Here is a 21,038-nt window from a genome sequence, read left to right as displayed (position 1 = left end):
TTCCAAGGATGGATTAACTAATGTCACAATGCCCCCCCCTTAGTTCCCCCCCCTCTTGCTTGGGACAGCCGGGATTGAGTTAACCCAATAACCATCTAACTGAATCTCTGCAGAAACCCAGGTTTCCTGTAAGAAGAGGATGTCAAATTGTGATATATAGTAAAAAAAAAAGAGTTGGTCATTTGATGGGACGGACCAACCCGCTACATTCCAGGTTATAAGGGAAAGTGGGTCACCTTTTGCAGCTCATCAGGAAACTTGATTTAGAGAAAGGGAAGTTGTCTGATTGTTGCCATGGATTGAGGTGTCATCACACTCAGAATTGGCCTTCTCTAAAAGTAGGGGGGGGGTCCCATCTAAGTCCTGTGTAGACTCCTGAGGAACTTCTTCAGGGGGAGAGGCTTTAGCACCAGCTAACACAGCTTGCCATTCCGATGCGTCTTCTCTGGGTGTGGGGCAAGGAGTTATTAGGTCATGCTTCATTCTTTGAGACGGTGGCTCTGACATGGGTCGTCTCTCAGGTTCTTGGGTTTTATGAATTGAGTGGATGGAAACACAGGAGCCATGGATAGCCAGTAAGATGGTCTTTATTGTTACAGAAGTAAGATAACAACGATTCCTGGTTTCACAAAACACGCCCAGCATTTATAGTAATTGTAACAATCACATTAACCAATCAGGGCCAGGTACCGCACAGCAACTGCTGATGCAGTACTTTAGCCAATCAGGGAAGATTAGCAGTTAAGGAAGGCCAGCAACCGCCTCTGCTGCGTCCTAGCCAATCAGGCCGCAGCAGAGCAGTTGCTGGCCCGTTTGCAAGTCTCCTAATACATAACATCCCTTCTCCCCCAGATCTGCACAAGCTTGGCTAAAGAGCATGCGCAGACGATCTCAGACCAGGCCTCTTCGTTGTAGATGGACTTGGAGAGGTGGTGACTGTTTGATTGGGGGGTGGGGGGAAACACATAGGATCATAACAAGGAGCTTTGAACGTTCCAGAACATTGTAAGAACATTAACTCATTTTAATCAGTTTGTCTGTGTGTTACATTTGCGTGTGTGTGTGTAACATTTAACTTCTCCTTTCCCCCAGTTAATTCACATTTCAAGCACAGTTAAATTCATTCACTTCTCCTTTTCCCCCAGTTAATTCACATTTCAAGCAGTTAAATTCATTCACTTCTCCTTTCCCCCAGTTAATGCATTCTACGTTCCCTCTGCATACTCTATTTTTACTTTTAATTCACATTACCCCATTTTAGCAAATTTCTCATTCCCCTTTCCCCCTTTTTCTATGCATGCCCAAACAAACCCCTTTGAAATTCTCCCGGTCCTGGGCTCGGAGGCAACCTCTGAAGCGAAGACCGGCCCTGGAGGCGGCTCATGGATGGCTTCGGGAGGTCAGTGAGCGGTGATCAGAGGGAGGGCTTTGCGCGGAGGTGGGTGGACTGGCAGGGCAGCGCGGAGGTCCGGCGGGAGGGAAGAGTAGAGGCGGAATGGGACGGCGGCCCGTGACTTCCTGGCCTCTCGCAAACAGGCAGAGGCTCTCCCTGGGCGGCTGGGTTGAGGAGCGTTGAGAGCGGCTCGGGAGACAGCTGAGTTGGCCCTGGAGGCGGATGAGAGCCGGCAGGGCAGGCTGCGCAGGCGGTGAGGCAGCGAGGAGGTCGCGGCGGCTTGACACGGCTGGCCCCGGAGCTCCCCGAGCTTCTCGTTGGGAGGCAGGCATTGGAGGCAGAAGGCAGGCAGACGGTGGCCTGGTTTCTCGGGCTGCTCGCGGCGTCGGGAACAGCAAGACTTTGGCGGCAGGTAGAGGCAGCTCTTCGGAAGGCAGCGAGGATTTGCAGGCAGGCTGCGGAGGCAAGACGTTGAGCTCTTCGCGGCAGGAAGGGTTGGCTCGAACGGGAAGCAGCAGGCGGCTTCTGAGCGGAAAGTTAGGGTTGCTCCTTGGTAGGCAAGCTTCGCAGGCAGGCTGAGTGGCCAGATCGCGAAGCAGTTTGTGCTATCGGGACAGCTGGCTGGATCCGTGAGGTGCACAGAAAGCCCTACGACTTCGGGCCCAGACAGTTCCGGCCGAGGTTGGCTTCCGCAGACTGCGGCTCGTCTTCGGAGTAGGCGTAGACCGGGGGTCTGTTGCTCGTCCTCCGAGTTGGCGTAAATTGAAGCTTCTCGTTGGCTGGATACTGCTGTAGCTGGGCGCATGCTGGCCTTGGGTTCCGGCAGGTCCTTCACGGGCTCTTCTCCGCGGTTGAGCCTCGCAGTCCATTGCTCGTCCTTGCGCATCGGCGGCACTCCGTCCGAGGTGAGCGCGGGACACCCCCTCGGGCGGACGGAGGCCGCATCTGATCGATGCCAAGTTGGCGGAGACGCTGGCAGGCTCCAATGGCGGTGGCTACGGCTGCTGCTGCTGCTGGAAGGTAGCCTCTGGAGTTGTGCGAAGGCAGCTCGGGTAGCCTCTGGAGTTGTGCAAGGTAGAGGTGGCTGCTACTGGCTGTTTTCTCCCGCTCCAGGATCTGCGGGAATCGCGGATCCCACCTTCGTCGCCAATTTTATGAATTGAGTGGATGGAAACACAAAAGCCATGGATAGCCAGTATGATGGTCTTTATTGTTACAGAAGTAAGATAACGATTCCTGGTTTCACAAAACACGCCCAGCATTTATAGTAATTGTAACAATCACATTAACCAATCAGGGCCAGGTACTGCACAGCAACTGCTGATGCAGTACCTTAGCCAATCAGGGAAGATTAGCAGTTAAGGAAGGCCAGCAACCGCCTCTGCTGCGTCCTAGCCAATCAGGCCGCAGCAGAGCAGTTGCTGGCCCATTTGCAAGTCTCCTAATACATAACACCGGGTTTGTACACTTCAAGTGATTTTCTTTTGGAAATATATCCTACATGCTGCATTGGAGGGCACTCTTGTCCAAGGAACAAGCCTATGAAATTTTATTTACAGCATTTATTTACTCCCTGCTACTGCAGAGAGGGTCAATTGCGGTATACTCTGCATGCTTCCTTTCCTTTCCTGGGAGTCAAACGTGGGGAAGGGGGGGGGACGTTTATACAGAACCAATTTGGTCTCATGTTTTTGGCCACAGGCGACTGAGCTGGAGAACTGTGAATTCCAATCCTGCAGCTTTGGCCATGATGGCCGGCTGGGTGATTTGGGGCTGGTTATTTTTCCCCCCTTCTGCCCTAGGAGGGGGGCATCGGGAAGCCACATCTGTATCTGTTGCCAGAGCACAACTGTTGGCCCCGCCTAGGCCATTGTGTGCAGCATCCTTTCCCTAGTTACAGGGTTACAACAGGGGAGAAACCCCAACTTTCCTTTTTCAGGAGAATGCGATCGAAGTTCTCTTTCTCTTTTCTGCTTTGGAGCCTGTTCTAGTCCCCTACAAGCAAAAGTCCTGTATGGGGAAGTGGGGGTGGGTGGGGGGGGGAATCTTTTGTCTTCCCAGCTCTCCTCTTGTTTTCTGGCTATGCTGCCCACAAAGGTGATTTGCAGATCATCTTCCTGAGACAACTGGCATCCCAGGCAAGGCTCACTGATGGCCAGAGAAGCCTCTCTGCTTTTATCTCTTAAAATTCTGAAAATTCTAATCAGGGTGAAAAGGGTGTGTGTGTGTGTGTGTGTGTGTGTGTAGAAAGTAAAATTTTGGCAATCTATGATAGAGCCTCCATGGACAAGTATAGTCTATCTGACTCTGTGTCAGGCCTGCAGTGGTTCCTTTAAGAATCTTTGGCCTGCCACACTCTCATTAAGGGGGGGGGGGATTTAGCAAGAGGTAGAATGTGTTGTTTTCAAAATAAAAAATTCCTTCCTAGAAGCTCAAGGTCATCTTTTGTCTCCCAAACCTTTACACCTGGACGGAAGCAGTTAGGCGTAGACGCCAGCATGGAAGAAGAAGATTGGACCATGTGATGGACTGTGGGTGTGGGGACAAGATAATGAACTTTTTTTGGGGAAGAAGGTGGGGCTTAGCAGTGAGAAGACGGACTTTCAGGCAGTTCCTGAGAGACCATCTATACCGGGTCATCTGGACGATTCGTTTCGGATCTAAGCTGTCCCGGAGAGACAGTGAAAGTTGGAGGGGACTCCAGTGGTCCCAGAGATGTTCGCAAAATCTCTGGGAATTTAAGGAAAGCCCTCCTAATCCAGTGATTTCCGGATCAGCCGATGCTGACTATAACTGCAAAAGCCCAGAGAGAGACTGGATTTAAGCATGTCGTTTGATGTGAGTTTTAAATCTTTTTTTCTTGTTGGAAAGAGAACACTCTAAATTTGGAAACAGTTTAAAATAAGGCTGACTAGTGAGAAAAGCGGCGGGGACAAATCTTGCCGATTGAAAGTTTATTTTTCTGTTCCTTTTTTTTTAATCTTTGGAAGCCGGGCTGGACTCTTTTGTAATTTAAATCGGTTTCTTGTGTTCCTCCTTTTTGTTGTAGATATTTTTAACTTTGAACCTAATGGGGACATTGAATTTAAACCTAAAGTGCTTTGAAGATCTGCTTTTTGTTTTTCTTTTAGCCTTTTGGTTGTATTTTAACAATTAGTAATTAACAAACGCTACGGAACAACAAGCTAAAGCAAGCTATAAACTACAAATCATAAGCTAACACTGCCATCTAGTGGACTTGAATTTTGTTATCAAAATCCCTCCTGTAATGCATTTGATTTACGTATTTTGAACAAAATAGTTGGAAGAGTTCCTTTTTTCCCCCTTTCCTTTTCTCTACCTTCTTTCTTTTCCTTTCTCTCTTTCCCCTTTTCCTCATTTCTCCCTCCTTTCCCCTGTGTACTCTATGTACTTCATACACTGTACTTATAACCCTCCACCCTCTAATACTAATTGGCTATGAGTAGAAAAGCAGTTGCTTTTGGCTCTACATCAACCTCCGCCTCCACACCTGCGGGAGGCCAGAGGACAACACAGACAATGTCCCCGCATGAAAAAGAGAAGGAAGCAAATTTTTAAACACTTATGCAAATGATGCAGAAAATGCAAGCAGGAATTGACAGTAAAGATAGCAAGTTAGACACTCTTATTAAAAAAATGGAGGTAATGGAACAACAAAATCAAAGTATAGTGCAAAAAGTTGATAAAATGGAAGGGAAAGTTGAAAGCATGCACAACTGGATGCTGAAATACAAAGACAGGATTCAAAAAATTGAAAATAAAATCCAAGAAGGAGAGAAGAAAACCGAGAAGCTAGAGACTAGACTAAGTGATCTTTTTATTGGGAATTATATTGGAAACATACAATAGAGAATTGAAATATTTGATTGTAAATGTGTTAACAGCAGCCAGAATTGTATTTGCAAAAAACTGGAAAAACGAAACAATACCAAAACAGGAAGAAGTTATCCGAAAAATAATGGACTGTGCCGAAATGAATAAATTGACATTTGAAATTAGAGAGCAAGAGGATGAACAATTTTATAAGATATGGGATTTGTTTTATCGGTGGCTAGGGGGGGAAAAAAAACTTTGGAAATGAAAAATGATATACTTATGCCTTAATTGAAGAAAGTAAATGATGATATAATTATGCTGTGAAATAATCTAACAATGACACAATGAAGTATTAATATAAGGTCTGGGGATATAATGTATAAGGTTAAGAACTTATTATAATGATATTTCGCTGCTGATAAGCAATTCTAATAGGGGAACAAATGAAAACTGGTATATATAGGCAGCGATGCTTTGTTGAAAAATGAAGGAATAAGATCTCTGTTTGAAGGTATGAAATGCAAGGTTAACAATAAATAGAAGTATACTTCCTGGGGAAAAATAATGCTAATGTTAACTGAATATATATTGCAGAATGAAAATGTGGCCTTTAGTTATATTAGATGAAATATTTGAGACGGTAAATATTATTTGAAGATGCAGATGTTAAAACACTTGTAACCAAACGACATGCTGTATGTAATGATGGTTTTTTTTTCTTTTTTGTCTCCCCCCCCTTTTTTTTAAACCCTAGGTTATTGTGGTGTCTATTAAATATACAACAGAGAGATACGGGATGTGTGTATGGGGGGAAACGTAGTAGGGATGCACCTGTGATCAAATAACATACTGTATGGGACGATGGGGGTTTTTTTGTTTTTTTTTCCCTTTCCTTTCCCCTTTTTTTTCTATTGTTATGTGATGTTGTATATGTAATAAAAAATAAAATTATTTAAAAAAAAAGATAATGAACTTTTAACTGGGTGGGATCCTGATGTAACTCCCAGAATTGGGATCCCACAGCACAATGCCAACATGCCTGTCTTATTAAATTGGAACTTTAAGGATCATTTTGCCTTGGACTCTGATTTAATTCTACATGATACTTGGAACGCTGACACTCTGGACTAATGATCTTTTTTTCTCTCCCTTCAACCGTTAGTTGTGAAAGCAATCCAGAAAATGTTGAATACGTTTGTCATTTGGCTTTCCCACATTGTAGGACCTTATTTTAGGTATTGTCCAGAATATGGAAGGTATTAAATCTTTTTGCTTAAGAGTTATTAATTTAAATATTAAGCAATGGTGAGTCCCAGTCCTGCCTTTGGCTATATGACTGTATGGGCACATGCTCTGCTGTTATGCTGATCTCTTCTGATTTGTTTTTGTAGGAAAAGAGGAATTCTGCCTAGCTGCTTTCTTTTGCATTGCATGGATTATACACTTCAACCTGTCAAGATTCAAGAGCCAACCAAGGCTAGTTACAGTCGACTAAGTTTGGATTTGCCCCCATCCTTAAGATGATGACTTTGACATTGAGACACTTAAAGGTATTTTATCAGGGAGATCATCGGATCTTCCTGTGGAATCATGGCAACATGGAGATGGACACTTCGGGCCCTGGCCAGCTCTTGCCTTGCCCTCATTGGGCCTTTGACTCCCCTGACACCTGTGGCAAAAGTCTGATGTCCAGGTGTCTCATCAGATCCCGAGGCTGGAAAGAGCCCGAGACAATTATGACAATTGATATGAAATCACATATTATCCAATTGAATATATTTGTATACATTATTATTACCAGTGCTTTTGACCCCCAATGTGTGCCAGCATGTATTTGTTGTAAAGGAATCCTTAGAGGTGCATCTGGTAGAATAACTTTGCTCTCTACCTGCCAACCATCGTTCCCCTCCTTGCCTCCGATAAACTTGGCCCATGCCCTGTGCCCGGGTGTATAAGAGGCCGGGGAAGGGGGTATGGATGGAGACATGGGAATTCGGGTAGCTGTTCCATCTGAGTGTCGTAGGGCAGCTTCCTTAGCAGCCCTATCTGCAGCCCAGTTCCCTTTCGCGTAAAGGGTGTCTTCCTTAGAAGGCCCCTTGACATGTATGACTGCTACTTCTTTTGGCTGCCAGACTGCTTCCAACAATTCTAAAATTTGTGGACCATACTTAATAGTTGACCCCTTTGCATTTAATAATCCTCTTTCCTTCCATAAAGCTCCATGGGTGTGCAAGATTCCAAAGGCACATTTGCTATCTGTGTAAATATTTACTGTTAGTCCTACAGCCAGCTGTAAGGCTCTAGTTAAAGCTACCAGCTCAGCCAGCTGAGCAGAAGTCTTTACTGGTAGTGATTTGGCTTCTATAACTTCCCACAGTGGGACCACTGCGTATCCCGCCTTTCTCAGACCTTCCATCATAAAGCTGCTACCATCTGTAAACCATTCACAGTCAGCATTTGGGAGATGCTGAGCACTAAGATTGGGTCTACTGGCATATACAGACTCCACCACCTGTACGCAATCATGATGCAATTCAGTATCCACCTGGGGCAAGAGTGTAGCTGGATTGCCTGGCAAGGTGCCTTGCCTGGCAAGCACCCAATGCCCTGGAGTCAGTAAGGCAAAGATCAACCACTGCCCTCCATGAAGCAAAAAGCTTCCAGTGATCTCAAGGAACCCTTTGAAGACAAGGCCAAATTTTCCTTAAAACCACTGATCAGATTCCCAGAGGAAAGTGAAGGTACTTTTTTTAAAAAATATCTAAAGCCAGCTCTAGCATTCCAAGCACTTATCGTGTGCCATAATTTTGATCATGTGACCAGAGGGCACTGCAATAACCTCAACTTTTCACCAAAGTTTGTTGATACATATAAATACTGAATCATGGTTCAGACCCAAGCCAGAGGTTTCTGGCTAATGAAGCTAAATGTGCCCTATTACCAGTAATAAAGTTGCAGGGTTTGATGAAATAAAAGAAATACTGTTTAAAACTTTCCAAAACAATGGAGTTAAACTTTTACTTCTTAATATAGGAAAAATTCAGCAGTAGCCAAGAGACTAACAAACATCAATTTATATTCCAAAAATCAAACAACACATCTTAAGAATGCTCAAATCTGCAACTCCTACAGAAGCATTTGGACCACAGATCTTGATCAGGATAAAGCAACAGATACAATTTACATAGACTTCTGCAAAGCCTTTGATTCAGTGGTGCATAAGAAACTACTGTTAAAACTAATAATATAAAATCATCTGCGATAATATTATAAGCAGCTGCGTCTTCTTTGCCGATGACATAAAATTATTTAACACCACCAACAATGCTGCTGCCCTACAAAACGACCTCGACTATGTGTCAGAATGGTCGCGCAATTGACAACTCCAAATGCTCTGTCCTACACATGGGCAATAAAAATCAGAATACCAAATGCAAGTTGGGCGGAAACGACCTTGTAGACGACGCTCACTCTGTCAAGGACCTAGCTGTACATTACTCATCTCAAATGATCTAAGCCCCAGAGCTCACTATAACAGCATTGCCCAAAAAGGCATTATGAATTGTTAACCTAATTTTGCAAAACGTCTTCTCTGGCAACATTGTACTGCTAACTGGTGCATACAAATACAATTTGTATGCCTGGAATCCTGGAATCCACACTGTATATCAGACATTAATATGATCGAGTGGGTCCAGAGGTATTTCATAAGAAGTGTATTCCACTCTTCTCCACTCTACTCACAATAGAATCCCTTATGCCACCAGGCTCAACATTTTGGGCTTGAACAATCTCAACTGCGCCACCTGAAGTTGAACCTAAGCATAATACACAGAATTGTCTTCTACAACATCCTATTTCAGCTTCAAGCACAATAATATGCGGGCAAACAATCGATACAAACTCAAGGAAAACTGTTCCAAACTCGATTACAAAAAATACGACTTCAGAAAAAAGTGGTCAATGCTTGGAATGCTCTATCCAACTCCATTGTAACATCCTCAAACCCTCACAGCTTCAGCCTTAAATTGTCTACCATGGACCTCACCCCATTCTTCTGTAAATGGGGTGTGCATAAGCGCACCAGCGTGTCTACTGTCCCTGTCCTACTATCCCCATTTATTTTTATTAATTTCCTTTGTTCATGTCCATATTCATACTTATACCTGCTATCCTGTACATGATTGATAAACTAATAATAAATAAATAAATTACTGCACAACTGCACTTGTCTCAAATGCTGGTAAGAGACACTTCACAATCTAGTCTTCAACAGCACATGAACAGGAAGTGCTAGATGTATAAGCTAGATTAAAAAAAACAGATGCACACAAGATCACATTATTAATATCCAATAGAAAAGGGAGAGAGCCACGTTATTGACAAGAAATCTATAATTGCTTTATGAATTATGCCACATTGAGGGTAACCCTTAATAAGATAGGTTTACCTAGGCCATTTCTTCTTACTGCATAAATTTGCATGATTACTAGGGAGCAACAGTTACAGTGAAATATGGTGCAATTAAATTGTTCAAAATTAATTTTGCACACTGCTACCTTCTTTATCATATATGCAAAGAAATGATACACTGGAATTAGAAACTGGAATTAAAAGTGTTGGAAGAAACATCAACTGCCTCAGATATGTAAATGGTGGGTCTGGAAGAAGGAAAAAGTAAGGAATTTCTTGTTAAAAAGTCAAATAAGCTGGTAGAAAAAAGTTTCTTCTATTTATTAAAAATCCAATATGTTAAAAGGTAATGCCAATATACATAAAAAGATGGATAAGCTGTTGAAGTCTTCATATTTCCAGATTCAAGCATTCACAGATATGGTGACTTATTTAAAAAAATGCCTATTACTTGAAAGAAAATCTAAGATAACTTTATATAAAATACTGAGGTGCAGGGATATCATAATGGAAACACAGGTGTATATTATCAAGACTATTTTTTTCCCAGTTGTAATAAATAGCTCTGAAAACTGGAACATTAGAAAAGCTGAAGAAAAATCAATGCCTTTGAATGGTAGTGTTGGAAAAAATTGCTACGAATACCTTAGACTGGAAGAAAAAATAGTTCATCGATAGATAAGGTAAAAACAGAATGCTTGCTGGAAGCACACATAACGAATCTACTTTAAATATTGTGGTCACATAAAGTGAAATCTATAGTCATTGGACAATATCCTGGCACTTGGAAAGTTCAAGAGATAAGAAAAAAATACCTACATGACTAGATGGCATCAGCGATGAGACAAAATGACTTTAAAAGAACTCAAAGAAGCAGTTAATGACAATTGTGTCAAAGATTGGCATTCAGTAAAGTTTAGAAGTGATCAAACAATTGTAAAATGAAATCAAGAGATAAATTGACTGCTGATTTAGTTTTCAATGGTTTTTGTTTACAGTTAATATTTAAGGTAGATAACAGTATAATTGGAATTTAGCATCACAAAACAGTATTTGAAACTAAACTATGTATAAAAGAGGACCATTTAATTGCTAAAATGCATAAACTTTTGTTGAAATTTGAAATGGAAGAATAAGCGGAACAGTATGATAAAGTGAGCAAATAACTTTGGACAATATTTATTATTTTATTTATTCATTTATTTATATCCTGCCTTTATTATTTTCATAAATAAGTCAAGGTGACAAACATATCCAACACCTCTCTCTTCCTATTTTCCCCAAAACAACCCTTGTGAAGTGGATTGGGCTGGAAGTGACTGGCCCAAGGTCACCCACTTGGTATTTATGGACTTGAACTCACATTGCCTTGCTTTCTGGACTATTGCCTAAACTACTAGACCAAACTGGCTCTATCAATATAAAGAGAGAACAGTGGGAAAATATGTAACTATGAACTTTTATAAAATGATGTACCACTGGTACATGACTCCAGAAAAAAATATCCAAAATATATAAAGATGCTGCAAATTTATGATGGAAATGTGGAAAATATGAAAGGTCATTTTATCATGACTGGCAGACATGCACAAAAGCTAGAGAATCTTGGGTTAGAATATGTATAGTGATAGAAAGAATTTTAAAGAGTAATATATTCAATTGAAAGCAGAGATCTTATTGGAACTAATAGACAGACACTTAAAAAAAAGAGTCATGGAAGACTTTTTATATGTAGCTGCTGCAAGATTTTATGCTAAAAATGGAAAGCTTCCGAAATATGTATGATGGAGAAATAAATGGTAAAGATGACAGAATTAACAGAGAGATAGCAAAATTGTCTTATTAGAGAAAGGACAAAAATATATTTATTACTAGCAGGAAGCTTCTTATAGACTTTTTGTTGAAAAATTAAAAAAATGAACTTGTGCTTTATGGATTTGATGATGAGAAAGGCTAAAGAATGGAAAAAAGGAAGTTATGTTGCGGTCTTAGAGAGAGCTAAATAGCACTAGCAATAGCACTTAGACATATAGCACTTTACAGTGCTTTACAGCCATCTTTAAATGGTTTACAGAGTCAACATATTGCCCCCAACAACCTGGGTATTCATTTTACCCACCCCAGAAGGATGGAAGGCTGAGTCAACTGTGAGCCTGCTGAGATTTGAACTACCAAATTGCAGGCAGCAGAAGTAGCCCACAGTACTGCACTTTAACCACTGCACGGCTCATATATTTGTAATTGCTGTTAAAGATTGGAAGCCATTTGTTTACAACATTATCTGTTTTTTCCTTTCTTTTCTCTATTTTTTCTTTGCATTTTTTGTTCTTCTTTTTGTTCACTTCCCTTACTCTTCTCTTTCAAAATTTGCATTATTTTAAAAATATTTAATAAAAATTATATAAAAATGAAAAGGTTTATAAGCGACAGAACAATGGATTAGTAAGTCTGTGTTATGTTGCTGTCTATACCTATTTGTCCTCAGCGAAGAGGTGCTCTGGTTGAAGTTGGGTTCATGGAAACAATAGGGATTGCTGCTGGTGTATTACCAGCCCTGTTTCTCAACAGCTTCTCTGCCTGAGTTGCTGAATTCCATTGCTAAGTTGGCAATAATATCTCTAAAGATGCTGCTCACGTATTTTCAAAACCTTGCAGTTCTTTCTCCTCCAAAAGTGAAAAAGTCAAATGAAATAAAATGACAGTCAAGCTGGCCAATATTAGTATCCTCCATTTTCTTGATGATGTCAAAGCAAGCAGTCTGGTTATTATGACCAGTTTTAAAGACAACTATGCAGCAGAAAGGTAACATAACACCACTGTATTACAATCTTAACACTATAGGAATGAGCCAAGGAATCACGACAAAATGCAATGGTAACTGGTAACCAATGGGTAACTGCCTTGAAGCTCTTGCATTCACATTGCAGAATCCTCCAAAGTATTTTAAAATATATCACAGCAGAGGCATAATCCATGAAAGCTCATTGCCCAATAATCGATTGCATGATTATGTAGGTATAATGCTAATCTGGCAGCAAAGCATCTGAACACATACTTAATTGCTCATAGTTGCTATGAGTAATTTAGTAAGTACTTTAGAATGCAAGGAAACATAAGTGAAATATCTTTTTATAAGCCTTCAAAGCGGCCTAGCTTCTTCCCAAATTGACATGATTTCATATTCATAGGACAGCTACAAATAATCATGTGAATCTGGGAAGAGGCACAATGTAATAGTTCAAAAAGGAAGTGCTTGTTACTGGCCAAATGTTTTCCATAGTACCTCTTCTGAAAGCATTTTAAAGCCCTAAAAAAATATTAAAAGCTCTGTCAATTCATACAAAAGCTCTCATTACCAGGTTATACATCCAGTCGTTCCAATAGCTATGTTACACCCACTGCTTTAATGACATCTCTGGATGGAAGATGGCTGCCGAGTTTTTTCGCTCCGGCTCGGGTTGCTGAGAAATTGCGTGGGAGAAGGTGGAATCTTGGTCCAGGAACCCGGCTTCGTGCTTGAAGGAAGTAAGAACTCCTTAGAATACCCGTGCCAGCAGTGGACTGAGGAGATTTGCCTCCCCAGAGCTGCTAGGCTCGGAAGACGCGGACGAGAGAAGATATCCGGAAAAAAAGCGCTGGGCTGGGGCGGAGACTGCCGGCGCGGCTTGCTAGTGCAACTTGGAGACGTTGCTGTCGGGATCCTCGGAACCTTGGAACTTGGAGGGGCTTGGAGTTTGAAAGACCTAGGATACTCCAGAGTGGCCTTCGATGGTGTCGGACGTCCCCTTTCCCCCTCCCTTATAGCGGATGGTGGCTTGGCCGTGGGCGCTGTTGGATGCCCCCCCCGCTCATACGGGCGGTGATTTTTGGAGTTTTGCCGGCGTTGTCGGGCGCCCCCCCCCAAGACCCCCAGCGTGTTCCAAGCTGGGGGTGACGGTGGCAGCCGCTTTAGATAATTTTGCGGCTCGAATTGGTGTGGGCGAGTGGCACCAAGTGATCGGTGCAAACGCTGAAGACAACAAGGGCGTATTCCATACTGGTGGGCGGTGCTAGCATTTGTTTTGAACTGTGAGAGATTAAGATCAAAGACCTGGGCCTGTGTTAACCAGCATTTCATTAAAGAGGGAGTGGCTGATCCTTTACACCTATACAGCTGAAACTGGCTGTGACTGGTGCCTGGTTTCTGGCCACCTTAGTTTTCGAGCTCTCCCCCCCTCCTTTCTCTGGTACACCCCCTTCTCTGCTCGCTGCTGCGGGTGACATATGGACAATGGCGGCACCCCTTATGATTTTTTGGGCCGTGCAACATCTCCTGACTGCGCCCACCTGGTTGACTGACTCACTGAACCCTTGGGGACTGTTCCGGACTACTATCACCACCTTACCATCAGGTGGAAAAATCTATAAGAGGGGATTTAATGTTCTTAACATACTTCCCCTCTCCTTACGACCCACCTTGGCCTCCCTGGACCTTAGACTTTCAGACTCTGGACCCCCATTATTATACCATCCAAGAACGTGATATACCATCTACGTACCCTATATCCCACGGTTGGTGTACAGCTACCTGAACCGCATTTCTAAGAAGCTGCGTAATCCTTCTTGTTTCCTCCCTTTTCTTTCTTTTTTCCCTTCTTTGTATGGGATATGTATGTGATTGAGCGAATGTGCCCACTTTTACTACCTATTATTGCTGTATTTTTTGTGTTTTTAATCATTACATGGGGATTGTTTGGGTGAACGGATGAGTATGCTTGATTCGGAGGACCTGCCGGGGAATGCGGGGGTCACTGGGGTGGTCAGGGGGACCACGGACACGGGAGTGGGCCGGAGCATTACGGTCATAACAGGGAGGGGCAGATATGGCGGGGACTTTAGGGCTGACCATTACCGGGGAAGGAGGGCTCGCTAAGTCACAGAGATCCCTCCTTCCGGCCCTATGAGTTCCACTCCGAGGCCAGATGGCGCGAGTAATCAGGACCCTGGTCTCAGGCTGTTGTCGCTAAATGCCAGGTCTGTTGTTCATAAGGCTCCCCTCGTCCGGGACTTAATTTTAGATGAGAGGGCAGACCTGGCATGTATTACTGAAACCTGGCTGGGCCCGGAGGGAGGAGTCCCCCTCGTAGAGATGTGCCCAGAAGGATTTCAGGTGCTTCATCAGCCGAGAGCCCAGGGAAGGGGTGGCGGTGTGGCTACGGTTATCCGGGAGTCATTAGTACCTCGTAGGATCCCTGCTCCGGAGCTTGTCGGGTGTGAGTCCCTGCTGGTGAAGTTGGACCTCAAGGGTCAAGTGGGTCTGCTGTTAACGTACCTGCCTCCCAACAGCGTTGCAGCAGCCCTCCCCTCGCTCCTCGAGTCGGTAGCCGAGCTAGCAATTGAGATCCCCAGACTTATGGTCTTGGGGGACTTCAATTTGCCTTCGCTCGGTGAACACTCTGACAGGGCGCAGGAGTTCATGGCTTCCATGACGGCCATGGGCTTGACCCAGGTAATTCGGGGCCCAACCCACTCAGCGGGTCACATGCTCGACCTCATATTTCTCTCGGAGCAGTGGACTTGTGATCTTAGTCTGAGGGGTAATGAGATCATACCCCTGTCGTGGTCAGACCACTGCCTACTGAGGCTTGACTTTTGGAGGCCAAACCCCCACTGTAGGGAGGAGGAACCGACCAAGTGGTTCCGCCCCAGGCGACTTATGGACCCCCTGAGGTTCCAGACGGAGCTTGGGGTCATTCCTGATACTCTCGCCCACAATCCGGTGGAGACTCTGGTTGCTGCCTGGCACTCGGCAGCATCAGAGACCCTTGACCGGATTGCGCCACTACGGCCCCTCCGAGGCGGCCGATCCCGGAGGCCTCCTTGGTTCACCGAGGAGCTCCGGGAGAGGAAGCGCCGGAGGAGACGCCTAGAGCACCTATGGAGGTCCGATAAATCCGAATCGAACCGAGCACTCTTAATAACTTGCACCAAGGAGTACATCAGGGCACTTAGGGCAGCAAAAAGATCTTATATTGCCACCTTGGTTGCGTCCGCTGAGTCCCGCCCAGCCGCCCTGTTTAGGATAACCCGTTCCCTCCTAAATAGGAGGGATACGGGGGAACCCTTGCAGGGTAGGGCTGAGGATTATGCCCAATTCTTAGCGGACAAAGTTGCTTGGTTTCGATCGGATTTGGACTCCATCTCTGCAGATCCAGCCGAGGCACAAGAGAATGAATTAGTTGACCACCCCTGGGTTGAGTTTCAGGATGTTGCCCCTGGGGACGTGGACAAGGCCATGAGAGTTGTGAGTGCCTCCACCTGTGTACTGGACCCGTGTCCCTCCTGGCTGGTCGCTAATAGCAGTGAGGTGACACGAGGCTGGATCCAGCCGGTTGTCACCGCCTCTCTTCGGGAGGGGCACTTCCCCGCCGCACTCAAAGCGGCGGTGGTGAGACCCCTCCTGAAGAAGCCATCTTTGGATCCAGCTGTTCTCAACAATTACCGTCCAGTCTCCAACCTCCCCTTTGTAGGGAAGGTTGTTGAGAAGGTGGTGGCCTTCCAGCTTCAACGGTCCTTGGAGGAAGCCAGTTACCTTGACCCCTTCCAGTTGGGCTTCAGACCTGGTTACAGCACAGAAACCGCTTTGGTCGCATTGACCGATGATCTCTGGAGAGCCAGGGATAGAGGCCATGCCTCCATTCTGGTTCTCCTTGACCTCTCGGCGGCTTTCGATACCATCGACCATGGTATCCTTCTGCGACGACTGCGGGAGGTGGGGGTGGGAGGCACTGTCTTGCAGTGGTTCTCCTCCTACCTCTCGGACAGGTCGCAGTCGGTGTTAGTTGGGGGGCAGAGATCGACCCCTAGGCCCCTAACATATGGGGTGCCGCAGGGTTCGGTCTTATCCCCCCTACTATTTAACATCTACATGAAACCGCTGGGCGAGATCATTCGGAGGCACGGGATAAGATACCATCAATATGCAGACGATACCCAGCTGTATCTGTCTGCCCCGTGCCAACTCAATGAAGCGGTGGACGTGATGAGCCGGGGTCTTGAAGCCGTTAGGGACTGGATGAGGGCTTGTACTCAACCCGGAGAAAACCGAGTGGCTGTTGTGTTTCCCTCCCAACAATTTGGCTAGTGTTCCATCACTCAGGCTGGGGGGGGGGGGGTGTCAAACTTTATACCCCTCAGACAGGGTTCGCAACTTGGGAGTCCTCCTGGACCCACAGCTGACCTTCGACCATCATCTGACGGCTGTGACCAGGGGGGCATTTGCCCAGGTTCGCCTGGTGCGCCAGTTGCGACCCTACCTGAATCGGGAGGCTCTCACAACAGTCACTTGGGCCCTTGTGACCTCTAGGCTGGAATACTGCAATATGCTCTACATGGGGCTGCCCTTGAAGAGCATCCGGTGACTTCAGCTAGTCCAGAATGCGGCCACGCGAGTGATTGTGGGTGCACCTCGGTTCGCCCACATAACACCTATCCTCCGCGAGCTGCGCTGGCTACCTGTTGATCTCCGGGTGCGCTTCAAGGTGCTACTTACCACCCACAAAGCCCTTCATGGTAGTGGATCTGCGTACTTGAGAGACAGCCTCCTGCCAATTACCTCCTTGCGACCTATTAGATCGCATAGATTAGGCCTCCTCCGAGTTCCATCCACCAGTCAGTGTCGACTGGCAACCACACGGAGGAGAGCCTTTTCAGTAGTAGCTCCTACCCTTTGGAACGATCTCCCCGTGGAGATTCGTACCCTCACCACCGTCCAGACCTTCCGCACAGCCCTCAAGACCTGGCTATCCCGTCAGGCCTGGGGATAAAGATCGTAATCCGTCCCCACCCGAATGATGAATGTATGTTGTGTTTTATTTCTATTTTTCCTTTATTCACATATTATTTTATTATTTTATTTTACTCCTTCCCCATTAATTGTAAGCCGCCCTGAGTCCCCTCAGGGAAAAGGGCGGCCTATAAATGACAATTAAAAACATTAAAAAACCAAACAAACAAAAAGCATGAGCAGTACAGAGAAAAAGCATGAGCAGTACAGAGAAAAAGCATGAGCAGTACAGAGATGCAGGTCTGTGATGATTGTCTTGCACTGACCTGGTGTTCTCACTCTGACAAGCTTTAAGTTGCTTGTCAGTTACAAAAACTTTCGCTCCATCTCCAAGACTCTCTGACTTTCAAATAAAGCTTTCATCCGCTGTAAAGATAATTCATTCTTCAAAATGTCTTCCTCCTTACTAAAAATAAGGAAACAAAAAGTAAGTATTAGAAAACATACAATTGCATAAAGTCAACCTCCACATCGCAGGTCTCAGTTCCTTCCATCTTTTTCACTTAATCCCCATATAAAGATATTAGGATTAAAAACGTGTAATATATGAAGCAAAATTAGCAGCCAAAACCATTCAAAAAGATTTATGACGCTCTCAGTACCGAACAATAATGAGTTTTCTAGCCAGCGAAAATCTGTTGCTTTCAGGAGAGAATACAGAAGAAAAAAAAAATTGAAGGAAGAGAACAACTTCAATTATCATTAAAAAATATCATTGAATCTGGCTCATAAAGTAATATTAAAACATTGAAAGTGGTGTATGATTAAGGTATTGGACTAAGACCAGGAAAGATCAGCTTGGGCCCACCTTCAGATAGGGGAAATCAGTGAGTGCCTTTCTCTCGGCTTAGCTCTACTGTGTATGGCAGAGGAAGATAAACAGGGAAGAAACATCCAGAATTCTGAACTCATGTTAATATTCTAAAGAACATGGTTTATTTATTTCTAAAATATCTACTAATATTCAAAGTTCTGGCTTTCTTGTTGCATACAGGTGTTTTTTTCCTTATTTATTTTTTTTATCCTCTGAACGTTGAATCAGTGGCAGGATAAAGAAATTACATTTTATGCTATATGTAGTCTTCTAATCCAAGTAAAACATTTGGACATGGATATTGGGTTCATATACAACATGGTAAGTAAGATATGATTTGTTTAGTTTAGGATATTACAGTTAATCTATGACTTATGACTGTAATTTAGCCTGAAATTACAATACTAAAAAGTGCTGGTTGTTAAACATAAAGTAACTAACTTAATTCTACATTTGTTTTGCTGCAATCATTAAGCAAATCACCATGGTCATTAAGCCAGTGGCACAGGTGTCAAGCAAACTCAGTGTCCCTAATGGGAGCTTCTTCCAGAAACCAGAAGTAAATGCCGGTTTCCAGCAACAAAAATAAAAAAATATGGTCACGTGACTTTGGGATACTGAAAATCATAAATGCAAGTGGGTTGAATACCCAAAATGTGATCACATGATCACTGGAATCCATGTCATAAATACTTTTTTGGAGGGGAAGTATTTGTCATAATGTAAGTTGAAGGCTACCTACACATTAACTCAGCTCTTTTGTTGGAATCCGATATTGTCTTATTTATTTTCCTTTCCCTATTTTATTGTGAGCCGCCCGGAGTCCTTCGGGAGTGGGCGGCATACAAAACTAATAAACAACAAACAACAACAAATTGTGCCCAGCCATTATATCTTATTCAACAAACTATGTCTTACTGTGTGACCCTGGGATGATTTATACTAAGATACTAAGGCTGAATACAGGTATTATGTATTATGTTCTTGCTAAATTCACACATGATATACCATAAATCACTACTTATAAGCAATGGTGGCTGATTTCACACAATATGCTCTGTAGTATTACTTGATTTCAATTAAAAATGTTAACATTATGTAATGTATAACCAAGGCTTATTTTACTAAAATAGTTAATAGTTAACTTGGTATTTTAATCAAGAAAGTTAAAAAATTAAAAAAGTTAAAAAACAACAATCAAGAAAATCTAACAATTTAGCATTTAGATAAGAAGGAACTAATACTCTAATTTAAACGAATATGCCATGGCTTACTCAGGCTGTCAATTTCCACAATTAGAATTCACAAGACTCACTTTGAATTTTCAAGTTTCATTTGAAGCAAATCAAAATAATAGTCGTGTTCAAATTCAGCATCTTCTGAGGTATTACACTGTTTCAGCTCTCTTGAGTTCTCAGATACCTTCTGGGTAAACAATTATTTAAAAAATTAAAACTAATACACTATTGGCTTTTGGTAATTTCAGTTATCAGTTCACAACAAAAAGGTATGGCAACAAATGAAAATATCTTTGAAGAAAATCATCCCATTCAATGTATGAAATTATGCTATAGCCTGAGGTAAAAATATGTATAAGGGAATATATAAATTCAACTATCTTCAAGAGGAAAATTATCAAATGATTAATGAAATTAACAGCTTACACACCAAATAGATATTTGTGGTATTTTATTGCTTTTATGCTTCGTGAAATCAGCCTAGAAAACACAACCATGAAAACACATTTTGGGTTCTTATTCCAAAATGGCTTGCTCAATGAATATTAAAGCTTGTCTTTATATAAATGCAAAGTTGTAACACCACTTCCCTTGTTTATTGTACTTCCTGGAACTGAGATTGACAGAGCAAACTATTGTGTGTACTATTCCTCAGTAATGGAGTTCCTCAAGTCTTTCAGTATCATCTACAATCATGATGAACAATGCTTGGGATAAGGGTAAAAACAACCCAAAGTCATTCTTCTGTATCTGTCAGTGTTCCAAGTAATGCACCCATAGAAAGCAGAACTCCAAGGCAAGTAGATTCCTCAAAGAACATTTTATTGGATACATCATATTGACACAACTGGTGAAAACCAACTCTGAAAGTTCCTGTGGTTTTCATCTAATTACTTTTTAATTATAAAATTTAAAAAGTTACCCTTCCCCCAAGTCATCAGTTATATTGTCCAATAGAGGTGCTGGCCAGTTGCTTGGTTACTCCACTCCTCCTCTCCCCCAGTCACGTGTTGGAATGTTCTTGGTTTGACTACAAGCCCCCAGTTAGTTATTTTCCCCTGTCCTGTCCCTTCTTCTTCCTTGTGGCAACCCTAAAGCTTCAAAGATGGCCTCAGCCACATTCACTTCAGGATTGACAATCGTTGGAAGAAGCATGGCCCCGTTTCATTTTTATTCCAATTTTGGGGCTCTCTAAAGCAAATTGCTCCTATTTCATTCTTAAAACCACATTATAAACTGAGAAACAGAAATTGCATGATTATAATTTAATTACGGTATTTTGCCACTGAATATCCATGATGCATTGGGGAGCTCCCTCACACACTCCTTTCCTGAAACCTTTTGCATTTAAACACCCTGCTTGTGCCTCTTGCCTTGATTTCATAGTTCTTGCTGCCATCACCTATATGCCTGGGAATCCCTCACTTTTGGCGTACTCTCCACTATTCCCTGTGTGTCAGAGAGAGATGGGCCCCATGTTATTTTCGGCATAAATTCCTTTATGGGAGATCTATTTTC

General features: G+C 43.3%; 3 protein-coding genes across 5 annotated transcripts in view; 1 reads left to right on the top strand and 2 right to left on the bottom strand.

Annotated features, from left to right (window-relative positions):
• LOC116523541 (serine/threonine-protein kinase MRCK gamma-like) overlaps positions 1 to 21,038 on the top strand; it is a 187,355-nt gene that overhangs the window by 58,544 nt on the left and 107,773 nt on the right. The window lies entirely within an intron of this gene.
• Positions 1 to 21,038, bottom strand: part of LOC116523542 (prelamin-A/C-like) — a 75,560-nt gene that overhangs the window by 6,421 nt on the left and 48,101 nt on the right.
• Positions 17,627 to 21,038, bottom strand: part of LOC116523543 (protein Spindly-A-like) — a 34,878-nt gene continuing 31,466 nt past the window's right edge. For both annotated transcript variants that reach the window (XM_032238654.1, XM_032238655.1), the window contains 2 exons: positions 19,598 to 19,707; positions 17,627 to 17,874 (listed from right to left, as the gene is read on the bottom strand). In XM_032238654.1, the coding sequence (XP_032094545.1) occupies positions 17,775 to 17,874; positions 19,598 to 19,707 (210 nt within the window). In that variant the 3' untranslated portion in view covers positions 17,627 to 17,774. The remainder of the gene's footprint in view (positions 17,875 to 19,597; positions 19,708 to 21,038) is intronic.

This window comes from Thamnophis elegans, unplaced genomic scaffold, assembly GCF_009769535.1.
Source record: "Thamnophis elegans isolate rThaEle1 unplaced genomic scaffold, rThaEle1.pri scaffold_42_arrow_ctg1, whole genome shotgun sequence".
Classification (NCBI taxonomy): domain Eukaryota; kingdom Metazoa; phylum Chordata; class Lepidosauria; order Squamata; family Colubridae; genus Thamnophis; species Thamnophis elegans.
Note: the sequence above shows the minus strand (reverse complement) of the source record. Positions and strands in the feature narration are given on the sequence as shown.